Below are 21,154 nucleotides of genomic sequence, written 5' to 3'. Positions count from 1 at the left end.
TGATCTGGAGCTTCCCACTTTTGATAGGAATGTGGTACTGAGAAATTAATCTCAGCTTGAAAAATACAGCACACCAGGAAGACTGTTGGGAGCCATGGTGACTGGGGCTGTATGTTCCATTTATATATGTTTGTATGTATATACGTATGTGTGTATGCATGCACGCATGCATGTATGTATGTATGTGTTTTTTTAATGTTTTTAAAGACATTTTTCAATTACAGTTGACATTAGTATTCCATTAGTTTTAGGTGTATAGTATAGGCTCAGACATTTATATAATTTATGAAGTGATCACCCATAAGTCTGGTACCCACCTGACACCATACACATAGCTTTACAATATTATTGACTATATTCCCTATGCTGTTCTTTACACCCCCGTGGCTGTTTCATAACTGCCAATTTTGTATGCGCCTTTAAAGGGGCAGATAGCACTAGGCTCCCAGTTGATGGTGGCCGCATAACGACAAGTGAAACCAGCCCAAGGTAGCCATGTCTTCCAGTTTCTCAAGAGGATCCAGAAAGAAAGACTTGTCTGCGAAATATCTTGATTTGAAAACTTTGCATCATTTAAACAGAGCAGCCTGTGGCCATGTATAGCCTCTGGCCCAGAGCACAGATTGCTAACTCAGCCAGCATTTGGGGAATATTCCAGCAGACGCCAAGTCCTCAGTGTGGGTTCCTTGTGATGTTAAAAAAGAATTTTTTTTTTAATAAATGATGCCTATACATGGCTCATATTATAAAATTACAAAAAAGAACATATAGCAAAAAAGCCTACCCTGGCTCTTAGTATTACAAACATATTTTACATTCTTCAAATGATAATGCGCATGTAAGCATTCATGGATGTGTACGTGTGTATATAATATGTTTCACCACTTTTATCAAATTGTAGCATTATAGAAAAATCACCTATGCCTCTTTTTTGTATGAATGCATCTCAAAGTGTATTTCTTATCAGAGTATCATCTTTTTGTTTTTAATGGTTTCTTGATATTGGCTGAATCCTGGGCTGAAATTTATATAGCCATCTGTGATTCCGGTGTGCAAATGCAGATGTCCTCATTTAAAACTATATCACTGAAATAGAGTGTACGGAGGGTGTGTGTAGGCTAGGATCCTAGAAGGGAAGTTATTAGATCAAAACGGCTGGGCCTTCTTCCCACACTGATCTGGTTGGAGCAGCAGGAGGAATCCTGAGGCCTCGCCCCCTGGCACTTGAGGAAATGGCTGAGTGGCTGCAGTGGCTGTGTGTGCCTTCCCTCCCCTGGGCTCTGATGACCTTTCCTTCTGGTTTCCCTCTCAGTGTTGAACCTGACCCTCATCGACCTCCCGGGCATCACCAAGGTGCCCGTGGGGGATCAGCCCCCAGACATAGAGTACCAAATCAAGGACATGATCCTGCAATTCATTAGCCGGGAGAGCAGCCTCATCCTCGCCGTCACCCCTGCCAACATGGACCTGGCCAACTCAGACGCCCTCAAGCTGGCCAAGGAAGTTGACCCCCAAGGTAACCATTCAACCCTACAGCAGCAGCTCCCTCTTCCAGGTGCCTCAGAGCATTGAGAATTGCGCAGCACCCGTGATTCCAGTTAAGCACTTGCTGCATGTGCCAGGCTGTTTTGGCCTTGGGAACTCTGCAGGGGACATAATTGATTGGGTTGCTGCCACCAAGAAGCTGATGGAGGAGACAGTATTCGAAAAGGCAATAAGCAAGAAGGAAGAAAAAAGCACTGGAAGAAAATAGAACCCTTCGAGTGTGGCCGGGGTGGGAAAGGGTCAGGGGCCTGTGAAGATGCGAGGTTTGGGCAAAACCAGAATAATAAAAAGAGGCAAATTCCAGGAAAATGGATAGTGGATCCTAAATAGGCAGGGTGTGACTCGAGCCTGGGGTGCCCTGGGCACAGCGAGACCTCCAGTGGGGCTGGAACAGAGCGAGCTGGAGGTGGGGGCGGGGCTGGCACCAGGGCACGTTGAGCAGGGCCCCGTGGACGGCCATGGGGAAGTGGGTTTATTCTGAAAGTGTTGGAGGTTTAGTGGAGTGTGACACACACTGAAATGCATTTTGCAAAATGCCCTCTGACTGCCTGATTCCATAGTGGTTTGGAGGGAGTTGGGGACCAGCAAGGAACTGGGGCAGACAGTCTCTGTGACTCACGCTCCCCATTTTCCAGCCTCAAGACACACCCAGAGGAGTGATCAGTTTTGGGTGGCTGCTGATGGCCCTTTCCCGCCCTGAACATCGAGCCCCTTAAAGTCTAGGGCTGTGCATTGAGCGTCTTTGTCCCATGGTGGACAGGCTGTGCCAGCTCCTCCCCAAGGTCATCCTAGGCCCGGTTTCTCAGGAGGGGCCACCCCTGCCCGCAGCCTCCCCCATCCCCACAGCCTGGTCCCACCAAATGGGGTGTGACTGACAGAGAAGCTGCTGAGGATTGATCAGGTGGTGAGAATATCTGAGTGAATACAGTTAAGCACCATTAGTGAACTTGATGCTGGCATTCTTTCTTTAAAAGGGTCTTTTTAAAAAGTAAATAAATAAAAATAAGTCTTTTTTTGCCTTCAAAAGTATTCATAATTATTACTCAAAAAATGTAACTATTTTAAAGTATAGAACCTAAAAAGGGACAGCTCCTCTCCCCCTGCAGAGATACTGGTGGCCACGCTTGACAGATACCCTTTCAGAGTTTGTTCTTCCATGTAAACGCACATTTTTAAAATGGGATGACCTTTACTTCCTTTTCTGTGATGAGTATGTTTTCCTGTTACCCTAGGGACATACATATGCAGTCATCCACTCAGCGCCCCATTGTTGCCAATGCTCTGGTGACATTGAACATGTCCAATAGAGTCAGTGCCCCCAGTTCCCCTCCCCCGTCACATCTCTTTACCTTGCTCTGCTTCTCCCCTTCTGACGAGGCACAAGCTTTGCGCACATTCACACCTGTGGCCCCTTTGCCCTCCCGAGAGGTGATGCTAGCTCCCACTGTCACAGCAGGATGGGAACAGGTGGGAGCCCCAGGGAGGGCATTCTGTCTCTCCCCAGATGCCCACCTTAGCACCCACCAGAGACCTCCGTGGGCCTCTCTCATTCCTCTGAATGTCATATACATGCACACCTGTACACACATGCACACGGCTGGCACAGAAATGGCCCTCAGGACGGTCAGGGGACATGCCAGGCTTTGCTGAGAGAGTCCTCTTGAATCTGGGTGACTTGTGGAGAGGTGGAATTCGCCGAGTGGCTTCCAGAGCAGAATTCTGGCTACTCAGATGAAAGGTTACCCTAGAAACAGTCACCAGGTTTCTGTGTTCTATTAGGACTTTGCAGGCAGAGAGCACAGCATGGAGCCTCTGTCATGGGAGTTGGATGAGGTCCCCTGACATTACAGCAGCAAGATGCAGTCACTGATCATGTGAATGATGGTGACAGTGACCAGCGTTTATTGACTGCACATTTGCCGTACGCCGGGTTTATTCTCATGGCCAACACCCTGTGATTGGTGCTGTTACTGTCTTCAGTTAACATGAGGGAAACTAGGGTCCAGGCAGGTGACATTATGGCTGTCCCAGGTCACGCGGCCTAGAAGTAGGGGCACCCAGTTGGACCCGTGGTGGCCTGGGGCTCCTTCCTTGTGGCGCCTTTGACCTCTGGGCTCTTTCAGGCCTGCGGACCATTGGCGTCATCACCAAGCTCGACCTGATGGACGAGGGCACCGACGCTAGGGACGTCCTGGAGAACAAGCTGCTCCCTTTGAGAAGAGGTGCGGCCCGTGGCGGGCTGGTGGCCATGGGGCGGGGCAGCGGGAAGCCATGGGGCCAAGGGAGGGCAGGAAAGATGGGTGGGGTTGAGCAGAAGAGGTGGTGCACTCCTGCTTTTTAAAAATAAAATTTGTTTTTGTTCTCATTACTGAAGCCTGGGCAAATGTGCCCAGATACAGTGAGAAAAGAGTTACGGTTGATCTTGAACAATGTGGGTTTGAGCTGTGCGGGTCCAGTTATATATGGATTTTTTCCTATTGACCCGCGCAGTTGAGGTGATCACAGTTCAGTTGATCTGTGCAGTTTGAGCCCAGGTCGTTCCAGGGTCAGTTCCTGTAAGGAACCCACATATGCTGGGGGACAGCTCCAGCTATACATGGATTTTCTCCTGCACTGGAGGTCGGTACCCCTCACTCCTGAGTCGTTCAAGGGTCAACTGTCTGTAGAAAGAAGAAACTAAAATCAAACTAAAATCATCCCACAGCCTAATTCCCCCAGGTAGCCACTAGTGAATACTTGGTGGTTCTCCTTCCTGAAAGGTAGTCAGTGGTCATCAGCACACAGCTAATCTTGAATCCCCCACATGTCCTCACTTCCTGTTGTCATTTTCCTCTGGGGGATTATAAATCAAATCCAAGCTATATCATTTTACACATAAATACCTAAGTTTCTATTCACACAACACCCCTCCCAGCCCCTTTGTTTTTTTTCCGTAACATTCATTTGTGGAAGAACCCAGATCATGTTCCACACTCGAGATTTGGCCAATGTTAGTTCCCTATAAACTGGTAATTGGATCTAGACAGAGGCCTGATTGGACTCAGTTTTTGGTTCAGATCATCTCACAGGTATACCGTAAGTATTTTTATTCCTCAAAAGTAAGAATAGCAAACATTTATTAAGTGTCTGGTACGGACCAGGTACTGTTCTAAGCTCTTGATGTGTAACAGCCACTTCATTCTGATAATGACCAATGTGGTGGCTCTATTCTCATCTCTGTTCTATGGCTGAAGAATCCAAGGCACAGAGAAGCTAAATCTCTCACCCCCACTCACTCAACTCGCAAGTGGCGGAGCTGGTTTTGAACGCCGCCCCTTTGGCGCCATGCTGGTTTGTGACCTGATTTTCCATTTCACGTAGCAGAATAGCAGAACATTTCTCCATGACAGGCAAATACTCTTCAGGATGACTTCAAAAGATCCTGTGGAGTCCCTTATATGGGGGCGCATGGGCCGTTTCGTATTCCTCATTTGTTGGGCAATTAGGTTGGTTCCGATTTGCGTTGTGGCACAGTGTTGATTATCTAGTTTTTAAAAAACCATTTCTTCCCTAATTGCTTCCCTTTTTTCCCCCCATTCCTTCCCTTGGGGATCAGCTCCCAGCTTTGTCACCTGGCTGGCACCATTCAGGTCTTTTCCTCCTGGGATTTCCCTCTTCAACATTCCTGATAGGCAGGGGGGATTTAGGCCTTGATGGCCACTTTCCCCTAGCACTGCTGATACACTGAGTGACGAGAGGTGGCTGCATATCAGGACAGGCTGGCGGGGAGCAAAACCCAAACCCCATTTGGCTGTGATCGGAGGCTGAAGAGTGAAGCAAACCCCACCATCCCCGCCCTCTACCAGCCACCTGACTCCCTGCTCCCTTGCACTCATCGTGGGCCACCACCTTACACTCTGAGGGATGTAAGTCGGGCTCGGCATTGCTGCCCCAGTGGTCAGATGACGTGGATCTTCTCACCTTCCTGCTTCCCTCCTCGCTCACTGTTGTCTGCGTCTCCCCTCCTCTGCCTTCCTGTCTGTTTCCACGAAAGTGGCTCTTCCTGTCTCTGCTCACTTAGATGCTGGCTTCTGACTTATGATCTCAGTCTTGCTTTCAGTTTTCTCCTCTCGCCTCACAGATTTCTGAGAATTCCTCCAGTTGGATCCTTCTTCTTGGTTTATGAAAGACTCAGAACCCTGGCACCTTAGAGGAACCAAAGCCCAAGCCAGATGCCTCTCTCCGCCCCTACTGCTTTCTTCTGCTCAAGATGATACAGATGATAGAGACCTTGGGCTTCCCATGGATCTGAGTTCAGATCTGGGTTCTCCTGATCCTCTCCCGGCATGCCTTGGTTCCCTTGTCTGTAAAATGGACATAATGACAGATACGGAGAGGAAAAAAAGCAATCAGGTCTGCACAAGACTAGGCAGGCGCCACCCCGCTTCTCTACAAGAGAAGCATTGAAAGCCCCCCCACCGACCAACTAATGAGAGAAAGGGCTATAAATACATGTGTTTATCACTTAAGGCTCTTTGCCACCTATACCCAGTCCACTTTTCCAACTTGAATGGCAATAAATAACGGCCTCTGTTTATTGAGTATCTACCATGTGTCGGGCACTGGGCAGAGCTCTTTATGTCTCACGATACCCGTTCATAGACCCATATTGCTGAGTGCTTCATGTTCATGCTCAAGGGCGCCTGGTTGTTCTGGCTTTTGAACACCATTCCTCATTTCCTTCTCTTTTTTTCTCCTCCTCTTTAGTTTTTCTCTATCTACTCTTTGTGTCCAAATATCACAGATCTTTTTTTCACAGTAGCATTTTTCTCCACATTTGGAAAACAAATTCCAAAACTGGTACTGAAGGCTCTCAGCCGGGAGCCTGTCTCTCAGGTCCCTCCCCCAAGTCTATTTCTCATGTGCTCATGGTTAAGTGTTTCTTAACGTTTCACTTAGTATATATTTTAATATAAATACATTTGTTTATAAAACTCACCCATGTTTCTTCAAGTACTTCTAGAGTTGCATAGTTTATATGTAAATCTGATCCCTCAAGAATTAATTTTGGTAGGCACCCGACCTTGCCAACAGCGGCCATTGAATAATCCATCTTTCTTCCCACTGAGTTTAAGGTGTTAGATGTTAGTTTCCATCTGCTGCTGAGTGTGGTTTTGGACTTTCTGTTCCATTCATCTCTCTGTACATTCACGCCCCAATATAGCCAACCTTTTCCATTATAATAACTTTAGCATAGGTTTTACTGTCTGGCAAGATTAGCTGTCCCCAAATTGCCATTCTTTTTGAGAATTTTTTCTTACCTGTTTTTAAAACTCAGTTTGTGGATTTCACTGTCTCCAAAGCTTGCCTCTGTCCACCCCCCTCACCAGGCTGGATGTTATCTCTCCTTCCTCCAAATACTTGTGTTGCTTTTCAAGTGTGTTTGTGTTCTCCGTATAGTTTCCACTAATGCACACAGCCTGTGACCCAGTGTGTCAGTGACTTGTAGGATGGAATAGAATCCACATCTTCACCTGTACCTCACCCAGCCCCTTGCCTGGGCCACAGTGGGCAGGCAATGGAAACACTGGCTCACCTGGCAGTACCCTCCTCTGACCCTGTCTCCCCGCAGGCTACATTGGTGTGGTGAACCGCAGTCAGAAGGACATCGAGGGCAAGAAAGACATTCGCGCGGCGCTGGCAGCTGAGAGGAAGTTCTTCCTCTCGCACCCGGCCTACCGGCACATGGCTGACCGCATGGGCACCCCACACCTACAGAAGACTCTGAATCAGGTATGGCAGGGGTTTTGTGCCGTGCGCATGCCGTGCACTGTACCACTGCTGCTATCCGCAGTGGCGCTGGCCTTGGTCCAGAGCAGCTCTTGTTTTAGCAGAATAGGTTCAGTCCACCTTTGATTCAGGCCTAGTGAAGAGTGAGTATTCAGTAAGTTGGTACCAGTAATATTATTACTATTGCTATTTTTGTTTGTTTGTTTGTTTGTTTATCTTAATGACCATTTAATTATTTAGTCACATACCCAGAAGTTTGCATACAGTTCCTTAGGTCGGCGACTTGAGTTATAAACACCTGGACTGAACTGAAGCAGGACAGCCAGCAGTACCAGATAGTAGCTAAGTGGAAAGACTTCAGAGCCTGACCCTCTTGGGTCCAAAAAAAAGGGCCCAGGCCAGCTTCTGACTGGGTGGCCTTCGACCAGGGGCACAGCCTCTCTGAACCCATCCTCCCTTATCTATCAGTAGGGAGTCATCCCTACCCCTGCCCCCCAGGGCTAGCATCTGCTGAGTGCTCAGTGAAATGCAGCACATACCAAATGCCAGCAGCTCCAATATTTTGCTTTTTTTTCTGTCGCTCCTTTTTTTATATAGGTAAGATATTCACAGGGTTTATAAACAAAACCAGTATTAAAAAGTCAGACAGTGAGAAGGCAGTGCTTCCCCCCACCCCCTCCGTCCAGCCCACAGGGCACCACTGTTGGTACTGCTTGACTTTCTGGCCATAAAAGCAAAAAGGACTTTTGAGAATCACATTCTCCCTTTCTTACCATAAACGATGACATTTTTATTTAGCAGTTTCTCTCGGAGCTCTGTGCATGTGGAAAAGAGCCCTTCTCTTTGTCTTTTGTGGCTGTGTAGTATTTCCTAGGCACATGGGCCCTCATCTGTTTAAGCAGTCTCACTTCGGAGGCCACTGGCATGGCTTTTTATCTTCTTCGTTAAGAAAGGCAGCCTTTAATAACATCATTTTGCATGTGTGCCGATTTACTCCAAGTCCCTGATGGGGACTTATGTAGCCACCCTGTAACAGGCAGTGCCGGTCCTTAGGTGCTGTCCCGATTTGCCCATCTGGGCTTGCAAGACATTCATCCCTTGATATTTTATGGCAGCTTCCCGGATGGTGACAGGGCCTCAGAGCAGCAATCCGAGAGTCATTCTTTCATGTACACCATGGGGACACAGTGGCTACATGAGAGCAGGGCCCTGTCCTCTGGGAAGGCAAATTTCAATTTTTCAATTAGGGTTGACGTTCAGTATTATTTTATATTAGTCTCAGGTGTACAGATAGTGGTTAGACATTTATCTAATTTACGAAGCGATTCTCCCTGGTTAGTCTAGTACCCATCTGACATCCCCATGACTATTTTGTAACTGCCAATTTGTACTTCTTAATCTGAGAAGACAGATTTCTAATGGGGTGACGACAGACTTGGAACAAGTCACCAGATAAATGCTTGATCAAGTGTTAGGTAGTAACGTGGGCCAGGAAGAGAGCGGGCATAGTGCAGGAAGTCAGAAACTGCAGCTCAGGGGAGCAAAGAAGGAAGGAAGCGTCCAGGGGGAGGGGCCCTCCAGGAATGGAACCCGGTCTGCCTGGGCAGGGGGGCGGAGAAATGGCATAGGAAGTAAAACTCCCCTGCGGGCAGCTGGGGCCTCAGAGGCGTCTGAGGTCCAGCAGCCCAGCTGGCCTCCTGGGGGCCTGGCTCCCCATCAGGTGCTTCCTGGAGCTGTGGTCCTGCCTCTGCTGTGGTTCCCCATGAGCTACAGGGAGCTGCTATAATGCTCGAGGTTCTAGGACGCTGTCGGAGACCAGAGTGGTCCACAGAGCACATACTGTAGCTCCCTGCCCTTAGAGACCTGCAGCTCCCACAGAGGGGGACCTGTGTGGGCCAGTGGGTCACAGAGGACTTCGGGGTAGCCCTCATTCATACAGCAGAGTATAGTGCGCCTTCACGCCTTGTGTCTGGCTTGATGGGTACTTTGTAACTTCTTTTACTGTATGTCAGATGGCATCGCCAGTTTTCACTTTTGGGGTATTAGCTAATTTTATGGCTTTTGTTCCTTCCTTCCTTCCTTCCTTCCTTCCTTCCTTCCTTCCTTCCTCTTCTTCCCTCCCCTCCCCTTTCCTTCCTTTCTCTCTTTTCTCACTCCACTATAATAATAATAATAATAACAACAACATATTATTATTATTATTATTAATAATAAAAGTCATACAGCCAAATACAATGAATATCCCATTTCCTCCCATCTCATGACAGGTCCCCTCCCCAGAGGTGGCCAGTATCATCATTTCCTGAGCTTCCTTCAAGAGACACTCAGGGCCCAGAGGGACACTCTTGTCCCCTCCGTCCCACCTATCTTTCCCACCTGAGCAGTGTTTACCCACGGTTCTGTATCTGGCTTTTTCTCTAACGACACATCTTAAGACTCATTCCTTAATCTTTTCTGCAGTGCTGCCTCCTTTCAAAACTTATGAGTATGAACAGATCCACGTGATACAAAAGCAGAACAGTAGAGGAGAAAGGGGCTGCGGGGAATGTCTCCTTCCCGCCCACCTGCTCCATTCTGCCCTTTTTCTTCAATGTGTGTCTCGCGAATCTTCCTTCTCTCTGTTCCTGCAAATGAAAACATGTTCTTACGCTTTCTCTGTCTTGCACAGAAGGGAACACTCCCTGCGTATGTGCCATACCTTTGCTGGGAGTGTTTCTGACTTAGTTTGCAGGGCCCGTTCCCGTGTCCGCACATCTTCCCAGTGTCGCACAGTCCACACAGATTGTCATCTGTCTGTCAGTCCTTCAGTCTGTGGTCCTGTGGCGGCCTCCTGGGCTTTTCACTGAGCAGCACTTGTGGGAGGCTATTCTGGGTCAGCACACATGTTGCTGTGCCTGGTCCTTGCACACAATCATGTGTACTGGTGTGGACACCCCAATGATCTGTGCCACAAAGGCCCCGGGGGCTGTCCGCAGCCCCTCATCTCCGTGGGCAGCCCTGTGCCACAAGCGTGACTCCAGCTGGATGTCTTGTCGTTTTTCCTTGAGGCCGAGGGGTGTAATGGGCTTGGTTGGGGGGCCATCATGGCATGGTTCTCGGAGGATGGAGTGGACCTGCTCCTTCCTTTTGACTACACTGACCTATGACCTCTGGCCTCTCTCCCACAGCAACTAACCAACCACATCCGGGAGTCACTGCCAACCTTGCGTAGCAAACTGCAGAGCCAGCTGCTGTCCCTGGAGAAGGAGGTGGAGGAGTACAAGAACTTCCGGCCCGATGACCCCACACGCAAAACCAAAGCCTTGCTGCAGTACGTGTCCCCTACACGCCCAGCCTGGCTCCCCTGGGCCTCCTCCCAGCCGCAGGGTCCCAGGTCTAGGCTGGGCAGCGATCCTCACTTATCTTTCAGTTCATTCTTCCTTGTTTTTATCCATCTGCTCATTTACCAAAGGCCTCCTGTGTGCCAGGCCCTGTCCCGAGCACCGAGGTCACCAAGGTGATTGGGCAGATGCCCATCCCTGCCCCATGTCCTCAGAAAAGGGAGAAGAGGAAGGATGAGACAGGAAATAAGTAAATAAGAAAATGTGTAGTATGCAAAATGATAAAATGTTAAAGTGGGGGAGGGCCTAGAGAGTGCCAGGGTGGGTGTGGGGTACCATTGAAATAGAGTGGTCAAGAAAGCCTCTCCGAGATGGTGATGGCAGGAGTCAGGCAAAGGCCTGAAGAGGCGAGGGAGGGAAGCACGTAGTCCTGGGGAATGGGGCCTGGCCAGTGCAAAGGCCCAGAGGCAGGACCATGCCCAGCCTATGGAGGAGGGCCATGTGGCTGAAGCAGAGGGAAGGAGGAGGGAGGAGGAGGCGGGGGCCGGTGGGGGGGATGGGGGAGGGGAGGTGGTGAGGGCAGAGTGTTCAGGGCAATGGGAAGGACTTTGGCTTTTGTTCTGAGTGAGGTGAGAACCATAGAGGTTTCTGAGCGGAGAATGGGCATGGCCTGACTCAGGTGCTCACAGGCGCCCTCTGGCTGCTGCAGGGAGGACAGACATGGGGGTAGGGCTGGAGCGGAATCCTGTGTCAGCTACTTCTGCTTGGTCTCCTCGAATCCTCACCCTGACTCTGAGTCCAGCTCGGAGTCGTGGGGGACTCACTGAAGCTGTGAAGCTGTGAGGTGGGGGAGTCGGTGTGCCCCACAATCCCAGGTTCTCACTTGGGGCCCCTCCTGCTCCCACACTCCCAGTTTCTGCCCTGCCAGAGATCCTAAGCACTGGAACAGCTTTGTTAGAGTGGATTCTGGAAACTCCCTGGCAGCTCATATGGCATATGGTGCTATGCATAAGACCCGTAGGCACAGCAGAGGGACACAGCCACCTGTGACCATCATAGGTCTGACATTCCCCCACCCTCTCAGCCATGCAGCGGTACATGGTGGTGGGATTGGGGCGAGAATCCTTTTATGCTCAGACAACTTCAGCTGCATTCTGCAAAGCTTTCTACAGAGCAAATGCTGGTCCTCTGCAGACTTCAAGAGGAGATATGGTCTTGTGTGTGCCGTAGAGGCCACGGCCTGCTAGGCGACCACTGACAGGTGACCATGCTTTCCTTGCCCCTAAAATGAGGACAGTGGCAGCTGTCATCTTATGTGGTCATTGGGGGAACTTGTGAAAATACCATAGTGCTGCTTGAGAAACTTTTGACAGGACTAGGCCAGGGGATGCCCTCTACAGATGTCCCCACCCCCGAGGATTTAGCACGCTGTCATTTTTCACCAGTGCCCTGCAGGTGGTTTTGACATCACAGTGGAGGTGCACTGCTGTCAGCTGCAGCCTCCCAGGAGGGCTGGCCCTTCCTTCTTTAGCATCTTATCCGCAGATCCCAGCTCCTCCTCCGGGCCGCAGGTCACACAGACAAGCGGAAGCCCCGCTCCTTCCTTCCCCGCTAGTGGTTGTTTCTTTGACTGGCTTATTGCGCGACTTCCCCTTTTGCCTTTATCATAAAAATGATGCAAAGGGACTGACCGTGAAAACTCTCCCTCCGTCCTCTGTACCCTGGTTCCCGTCTTCAGGTTGTTGCCTTGCGAGAGAATAAGAGCAGATGACAGAAGCATCATTGAGAGCCTTCCTTTTCTCTTGGCCACCTGGCCTGTCTCACAGGTTATTCCCGTGACCTGACTGACACCTGTAGGGGACATATGGGTATTTTTTGCTTCCACATATGCTTCTCAAATTCATCCTTGAGCACCCATGGGAGGATTCCTGCAGGGCAGAGTCCTGAAGGAGGGGGGGGTCTCTGGTTTGAGGGGCACTTAAATTCAAATCGCTATCACTTATACTATCTGCACAGAAGTGTTCTTGGTGCCCATGCCTGCAGGTCCGCAGGTCATGCACAGGTTGTGCGGTACGTGGCTCACAGGAAGCCTACGACAGAAAAGCTAACCATTTTTACTTTTATCACCACCATTATGGTAGGTTGGTCATCACTCCATGTCAGGGAACAACATTGTACTCTGCCTTCTTTACCTCCCAGCTCCATCCTGTGACTAGAATACATATCATTTAAAAGCCTCTGGCAGGTTCTTTCCCCAGGCAGAGGGAATGGGAGCATCCTTCAGACTCTCCTCCCTCAGCTTCTTTGTTTTGCACCTGGATCTCTCCCCTTCTAGAACTAGAAACAGGAATGCCCGTTCCCTAGACGAGTGATTGTGTTGTACACTCACAAGCACTTGTCTCTGGTGACCGCTGGTCATCATAGACATCTTACCTCCCCTGGATGCTGCCGTATTTGTTTTCTATGGCAAAGTACCACGAACTGGGAGGTTTAAACAATAGAAATTTGTTGTCTTGCAGTTCTGGACGCCAAAAGTCCGGGATCAAGGTGTCAGCGTGGTTGGTTCCTTCTGGGGGCTTCTGGTGGTTTGCCGGCAGGCTTTGGTATTCCCAGTCTCTGCCTTCAACTTCACATGGCTTTTCCCTGTGTGCATTCAAATTTCCCTTTTTTCTAAGGACACCAGTCATGTGGGCCTAGGGGCCCACCCTACCCCAGCGTGACCTGATCTTAACTAATTACAACTGCAGTGGCTCTGTTTCTAAATAGGGTCGCATTCAAAGATATTGGAGCTTAGGACATCAACATGAATTTGGGAGACACAGTTCAACCTGTGACAGTTGATAACGGGGCTCTGGGAGACTGGTGCTCATGGACGGGGCCCGGCCGCCCAGCTGTGCTGACATCTGCATTTGCTCCTCAAGAGCTGGCTTCTCTCTGCTGGAGAAACCCCAACACAATACAGGCACACCTTGTTTTACTGAGTTTTTCAAGTCCTGTGTTTTTTACCAATTGAGGTTTGTGGCAACCCTGCTTCATGCAAGTCTCTCAGCGCCATTTTTCCAACAGGCTCAGATGATGGTTAGCATTTTTTAGCAATAAAATAAGGCACATTGATTTTTTTTTTTTTTTTTAGACATAATGCTATCGGACACTTAATAGACTGCAGTGTAGTGTGAAGATAACTTTTACGTGCACTGAGAAACCCCTCAAATTTGTGTGACTTGCTTTATTGTGATATTTGCTTTATTGGGGTGGTTTGGCACTGAAGCTGTCATATCTCCAAGGTATGCCTGCACTTCAGTACATCCAGAACTTGGGGGACGGAAATGAGGAAATGATTAAGGCAGACAGTGCAAGGGGGTAGTGATTAGAGATGCTAAGGAAAACCAAGACACTAATAAATATCTTAGTTCTTCTCTACTGCTCACATTGTCACGGCACTAATCAACACCTTGAGATGCCATTCAAAGGCTGGGTTCTGAGGGACACAGGTGGTACTACCACATTTTGTCAGTTATGTGAGCACTTTAAAAAAAATTCTGACTTCTCTGAATTCAGAAGTTTTAGGTCAATTACCATTAATCAACAGGATTTTTTTTGTGTGGGTGCGTAGACCAATGGTGCCTTTTGGGATCGATGACTTCTCAGAGTTGATGAAATCTGGAAAGTCCTTGAATCCTCACAATGACCCCGTGTGGAGGGGCTGTTAAATCAACCTACTTTGCAGGTGAAGAAACTAAAGCTCAGAGGGGCAAAGCCACCTGGCAGAGTGCCCACCCACCCAGGCTGGGAGGTGTTGGAACTGGCAGAAGCCACCAGAACTGTGGAGAGGGGACTACCTTTTCACGCTATGGTCCTGTTGGATCAGGCCAGGCCTCAGGGCAGAGGTGAGGTTGCTAAGCCATGACCTCTGTACCTCACCCTTGTCATATGCAAAGTAGGAGTAATAACTGCACCCCTTTCCATTGTGAATGAATAATTGTAGCAGGCCTGCTACCTAGCGAATGCTTACCACTTGCAGCTCCTGAATTTTGTTTATTTTTACCTACACATACATTTTGCGACTGAAAAATGAGAAGAGGAAAATTGGCTGTGGCTTGACTAGGGACAACACCGAAGCTGTGTTGAAACCTCTGCTTTGACGTTCGGGTTTTCTTTTTCCTAATAGGATGGTCCAGCAGTTTGGGGTGGACTTTGAAAAGAGGATCGAGGGCTCTGGAGACCAAGTGGACACGCTGGAGCTCTCCGGGGGCGCCCGAATCAATCGCATCTTCCACGAACGGTTTCCCTTTGAGCTGGTGAAGGTAGTGTGCTCCGAGCTGAGCCCTCCTGTCTCTGCTCAGGCACCCGGTTGCTCAGCCTTGAGCCAGGCCTATTCCCAGGGCACAAGGTCTTACGCCTCTGTCTCCAGGCCTGAGCCTGCTGTGGGCAGAGCACGGCCCAGGGGAAGTGTCCCCACCAGCTTCCTTCCTTGAGCAGGCAGCTTACTGGAAAGAAGGGTACAAAAAGTTTCATTTTTTTTCCTCTAACAAAAACCAGTATATGTTCTTTGCAAAATACGTAGAAAATAGAGGTTGTTTCATATGGGAAAACGTCCCCAGCATGTTGAAAAGGGAAAAAAACAGGTTATAGAGCCAGGATGTGCAACATAACACAAAGATTACATTTATAATTTCCTTCCATATGAAATTGCACGTGGGTCTAGATGTGTGTCTTTCTATAGATCTGTAAGGATATTCTTACAGTTCTCAGTGCTGGGATTTGAGATTCTTTTCAAAATTTACTTGAAGTTTTTCTTTTTACTGAGACCATATACTGTTTTGATAAAAGCCAGTAAAGTTTTGTTTTTTTTTCAATTAAAGATCAAAACCTAAAAGCCGAAAAACTGCCAACACCCACAGACAACTCCTGTTAACACCTGGATGTGTATCCTTTTAGAATCATTTCTGTGCAAATGAATAAGCCCTGTATATACACGAACACGGCACATATATTCACCTATACTCGTTTGCACATATATATTGTTTTTAAAAATTATGTGTCTTTGTACCCTGCTTTTTTTCATGTAGTGGCCGTCTTTCGAAACTAGTCGTAAGCATTTCATGCATTGTCAGTGACAAAACAATATTTAATTTTATAGTTGTCCGTGTCATGCATTTAACCAGTCTCCCATTGTCAGACATTTAGGTCGTTTTCACATTTTCTAGCAGTTATGAATAGTTCTGCAAATGTAGCTAGTTCTTTATTAATTGCTCAAGATAAATTTCTAGAGCATTTAAAACTACCAGGTGATAGTTTAGGTATATTTTTGGAGATTCTTGATTTGTACTGCAAGTAGCTCATAAGAAAGTTTATTTGAATTTATGTTTGCCCCAAGAGAGCAAGAGTTAGTTTCACGGCATCCTTGCTGATACTAAGTTTTAGTATTTTTTAAAATGTTGACCAATGTAACATTCCGCCATGTGAATACAAATGCACACAGGAGATAACATTCCCCAAATATACACCTGTTGTGTGGGTGCCCCAGGTACCTCCCTGCATGCATTTGTTTCTCTGTTCTCAGATGGAGTTTGATGAGAAAGACTTAAGACGGGAGATCAGCTACGCCATTAAGAACATTCATGGAGTCAGGCAAGTTCCGCGGGGAGAGTCGCCATTGTTCCCTTCACCCTTGCGGTGCCGCCCTCCAGCCAGTTGGCCCCCCCTAAACCTCTGGGTGCCCCAATTGTGAAGCCTTGACAGGGTAGTTCTTAGTAGGTATAAGTCTCTCCTTTTGAGTCTCCAAGAGCCCACAAAGGTGGATGTGCTCAATCCTGTGTGAATCTGTCGTGGACCACAGGGCTATCTGCTGCCCCTGGATTAAACACTGGTTAAACTGCCCAGTTGGTTGGCATGAGCCCTAACTATCGCAGTCAGCCAAGAAGCTCATTGCATATTTCCCCTGGGCGGTGTGTTGGGGAAATAAATATGAGTTATGATTATAGGAGCCCAACATTCGTCCCCACCACGGGTCCCCTGTGAGCCTCCTCGTTCCCCTCAATATTCCAACAAAAGAAGTCACTCCAGTTGTCCAGTCTCAAATTGCTACGGGCCTTCAGGGTACCCTTGGGGTTTTTGGGTAGTGGACGCAGGCATCGTGACCGCAGACTTGCCGTGACCTTGGTTCTTTCTTGGGAACCCGGCCCGTGGCTGTGAAATTGCTGACCGTGCTTTGTTTCTCTCTGACTTATCTCCCCTGCCCCCGGGTTCGGATGGTTTTAGGACCGGGCTCTTCACCCCGGACCTGGCATTCGAGGCCATTGTGAAAAAGCAGGTCGTCAAGCTGAAAGAGCCCTGTCTGAAATGTGTCGACCTGGTTATCCAGGAGCTAATCAATACAGTTAGGCAGTGTACCAGTAAGGTATTGGCCCCTTGGCAGGGGACTCCTGGCCGCGTGGAAACTGGGGTTCAGGGCTTTGGTATCAGGCTCCCAGCACCGCTTCAGCCTGTGCCCCATGGTGCCTTTCCCCCCAGATTGCCTCGGTTTCTGAGAACGTGGCCTTTTCCCAAAGGCTGGGGTGGGGGCGTGTCAGCCTGGGTGCAACCGGGGGGTGCCAGGCCTCCAGAACTGGCCAGACCGGTGGGCAGGGCTCCCTGGGATCCTGATACCAAGCCTAGCATGTGTCTGATGGAATTGGGGGTGTCGTTGGGCTGTTGCTTTGCTGCCTTCTGGGAAGCAGAGAGGGACCCCGCGTCAGCTGCTGGAGGCCAAGCTCCCCGAACCTTTCTGGTGGTCACCCCTTCTTGACAAATTCCTGGTTCCCTCAGGCTTCCCTTGAGCTAGCCACTTCTCTGTCCCCAAGGTGCCAAGAAAGGTCTGAACCAATAGCATTATGAGTGCTCAGGTCCCAGAGCTGGCTTGGCTCCTAACCGCCCCCGCCAGTTCACTTGCTCCCCTTAGGAGCAAGGCTGTCCCCCACCCCCAGGCAGCCCATCCTTAGATCTACTAGGTCACAAGTGCCCGTGTGCCTGTGTTCACAGGCCACTGCCTCCACCTGGCAGGATGCGCTGGGCTCCCCAAGGGCCTGGTTCCCAGGGCAGCACACTCTGGCTAGGCAGCTGAAGCGCTTCCCGGTGGGTGGTTTGTGCTTGCACGTCCACAATGGCCGTAGAGCTCTGGGTTGGCCTTCCCAGGCAGGGGATTTCTGCTTGAGCCTCTGTTCTCAGTCTAGAAAAGCCCACATTTGCTTCTTAAGCTTCTTCGATTAGAAAAGGGAGGGGAAAGAAACCTAGATGGGTTGGAGATTATCAGCCTGGAGGCTGTTGTCACAGATATGGAAATTTAAGGCATTCATACACCCTTATCCATCTATGCGATGACACTGACAAAGCACTTCAATAATTACACCCCAGACCAAGCCCAGCCCTCAGACCCAGGATGCCTCTTTGATCTGAAGCAGCTTCTGGGGCAAATGCAGGCACAGGCTCCTCCATGCATGTCACTAACCAGCTGACTCTCGTTTCTCTCTCTCTCTGTCTCCCGTCCCGGGTGTGTGGCCTGCACTATCCCTGGGTGTCTTTCTACTTGGTCCCACCCTCTGCATGACCCAGGACGGGGCTCTTCACCCCCGACATGGCCTTTGAAGCCATTGTGAAAAAACAGATTGTAAAACTCAAAGAGCCGAGTTTGAAGTGTGTTGATCTCGTGGTCTCAGAACTGGCCACAGTCATTAAAAAGTGTGCTGAGAAGGTAACAGAAGGTTTTGTTGTTATCACCTACACATTTGTCCCCCATCTTCTCCCTCTGTTGTTAGTCTTAACCATGTATCTGGGAGAGTCCACCTCGGCAGGAACCCCCCACCTAGGGCCAGTTGTCACCTAGCGATGTCTCAGCTTTGCATCGGCAGATAAAATGGGGGACGTTGCATTGCACATGTGTTCCACCTTTGCAGCTTGGGCTACTGAAGGTGCTGAGAGGCCTTTGATGTTGCCAAATGCGTTTACTAAGCAGCGGGGATGAGAGTCCGTGCCCATCCCTGGGACCCTCAGAGAAGGGGGTTCCCGAACTATCACCAGAACGGTGAAACACTGCAGTGTGCAGGACTGCGTGTTCTTATGTCATGGGACATTTACTAGGTTTTCCATGAGTGATTTTGACTGTCCGCTCAATTTTCCCCAACTTATGGACTTTGCGCAAACCGTGGAGGGTGGGCTCCCCATGTATGTGTTTGGTTACCGCTGCAAAGGCTGAGGCTCTGGGGGTGTTAGAGGAGTGGTTCCGAAGATGAGATGGTAGAGAATGGTTTTCTGCACGGGGTCCCGCCGAGGTAGATAGCCCAGATGCCGGCCCACTGTCCTACAGCAAGCGCTGTGTGCTCATGCGCAGGGCGAGGGCACTCGCCCCGGTGACCTGGCACCTTTAATTGCACTCGGTGTCCCTGCTCTGGCCCAGCGCTGGGCGGGAGGGGGATGACTGTCGCTCTCTTTCTCTGCCACTTTCCACCTCCAAATCACACTCTCAAAAAGCATCTCTGCTTGTGTGTGGGCACCCTGTCACTCTCTCTGGCCCACTGTCCCCCCACTGTCCCCTTGTCTCCCAGCTGGAGCAGCTATGAGACAGGAGTGAGGTGGGGACTCGGTGGGCCCACCCCACGTCACCACCTTCCCTCGTGTTTTCGGTGTGGTTCGCGTTGCTTCCCAGGCCGTGAGGACCCAGCCAACGCTGCCACTCTGCTTCCCCCCTAGCTTAGCTCCTACCCCCGGTTGAGAGAGGAGACAGAGCGAATCGTCACCACTTACATCCGGGAACGGGAGGGGAGAACCAAGGACCAGGTATTGACTTTTCGTTTTAATTTTCAGGTATAATTTACTTACAATAAATCTTGAGTGTATAGTCTTTTGAGTTTTGACAAATGTATACAGTAACCCCCACGTCAATCAAGATATAGAATGGTTCTGTCACCCCCCAAAATTCCCATCCTTTGCCTCTTTTCGTCAATCCCTCCCTGACCTCCAGGCCCTGGCAACCACTTGGCTGCTCCTTGTCCCTATCATTTTGCCTTTTCCAGAATGTTCTATGAATGATCTCCTACGGTACGTAGCTTTTTGATTCTGACTTCTTTCTCTCAGCATGATGTATTCAGGATTCATCCCTGTTGTTTGTGGTGTATCTGAAGTTTGTTGCTTTTAATGGTTGAATATGTGGCCCACAGCCCGTTTATCTATTTGCCTGCCTGCCAGAGGACATTAGGGTGCTTTTTTGGTTTTAATTTTCTTGTGAAGACCATCTAAGCACACACAAAGGTAGAGAGTGTGACTCCTCCAAGTAGCAATGGTGTGAGTCTCATACGTCTCCTGCTGAATGCACTCAGGACCTGGGCATGACCCAACACCTGGTCTGAGTCACTCTCCGCTAGTTGTCTGCCGTGGTCTCTCGGCAGCTGTTTGTTCAAACCAGAACTGAAACAAGCTGATGTGCTGTATGTTGTTGTGATATCATCTTGTTTAGAATGGTTCCTACCCCCTTGACATTGATGGACAAGGAACTGGCTCATTTGCCCTTCGGAGGATTTCTCCAGCCAACCTGTGCCCTGCTGCCTCGCAGCGTCTGTGGCCTGGAAGCTCTGTCAGAAGCTTGAGAGAGTCCAGTTCATTGTTGTCATTTTTTGGCAAGGATGCTGCTGTCTCCTCCACACACACCGTAATGCCTGATTTCCCCCACTGTCAACACTGCCAGGCTCGAACCACGGGCTCTAGGGTGACAGGATTCAGGCTTTATAAGACCAGCAACAGTGGATTCCCTGGATGGAGCACCCCAGTATTTTCCAGCAATTCCACAGGGTCCAACCTAGTAAGCGTTCAGAGATACAATGAGGTGACAGGGTACTGTTTTAAGGGCCTGTCCCTTATCCGAGATGACATCCTGGCTGACTCCTGTGCCTACGTATATGTGTGTGTGTTTCATTTTAATATTCTTACCTGGCCACATTGTATTTGCTGTTTAAATGTGACACTTATAAAATGCTACCTGCTAGCTAAAGACTACATCCTGTGACTTTTTTAACCCTTGGCAGTGGGCCTCTTGTCCCCACCTCCACACAGCCAGGCAGTGGCCAAACTGAGTCTACAGTCAGTCCCAGAGGCTATGCCGGTGACACCACGCTGGGCTGTCTCACTCTGCTCTGTTGGCCTAATCTTCCTTAATTGTGAGGCCTTGACACCTGAAAGCACCTGGGTCCCCTTCCCCCTGCAGATGTACCCTGGGGACTGTATTAGGAGTGGGGGAATCTGTGTGTGGCCCCCGTCTTTCTGCCTGGGAAGCAGCATGCTTCTGGCGCCCCTGATGGCTAGTGTGATAATTGCTCTGGCCACTGCCCCTCCCTGCCACGTTCAGCAGTATACTAGTGTTCCTCAACTTAGAAAGGGTTACGTCCCAGTAAACGTATCGCAAGTTGAAAATATCATAAGTTGAAAATGCATTTAATACACCTAACCTGCTGAACATCATAGCTTAGTCTAGCCTACTGTAAACGTGCTCAAAA

At 49.3% G+C, this 21,154-nt stretch overlaps 1 protein-coding gene across 4 annotated transcripts in view; it reads left to right on the top strand.

The window, feature by feature from the left end:
* Positions 1-21,154, top strand: part of DNM2 (dynamin 2) — an 82,650-nt gene that overhangs the window by 40,806 nt on the left and 20,690 nt on the right. For 2 of the 4 annotated variants that reach the window (XM_039873184.1, XM_039873182.1), the window contains exons 4-11: positions 1,313-1,516; positions 3,669-3,767; positions 7,157-7,317; positions 10,482-10,624; positions 14,803-14,938; positions 16,198-16,265; positions 18,225-18,363; positions 19,359-19,445. In XM_039873184.1, the coding sequence (XP_039729118.1) occupies positions 1,313-1,516; positions 3,669-3,767; positions 7,157-7,317; positions 10,482-10,624; positions 14,803-14,938; positions 16,198-16,265; positions 18,225-18,363; positions 19,359-19,445 (1,037 nt within the window). Of the gene's footprint in view, positions 1-1,312; positions 1,517-3,668; positions 3,768-7,156; positions 7,318-10,481; positions 10,625-14,802; positions 14,939-16,197; positions 16,266-16,895; positions 17,035-18,224; positions 18,364-19,358; positions 19,446-21,154 lie in introns of all 4 variants that reach the window. The other 2 variants (XM_039873181.1, XM_039873183.1) reach the window with 1 other exon arrangement.

Source organism: Pteropus medius, unplaced genomic scaffold (genome assembly GCF_902729225.1).
Source record: "Pteropus medius unplaced genomic scaffold, Ma_sr-lr_union100, whole genome shotgun sequence".
NCBI lineage: Eukaryota > Metazoa > Chordata > Mammalia > Chiroptera > Pteropodidae > Pteropus > Pteropus medius.
This window is presented reverse-complemented; position numbering and strand designations above follow the sequence as displayed.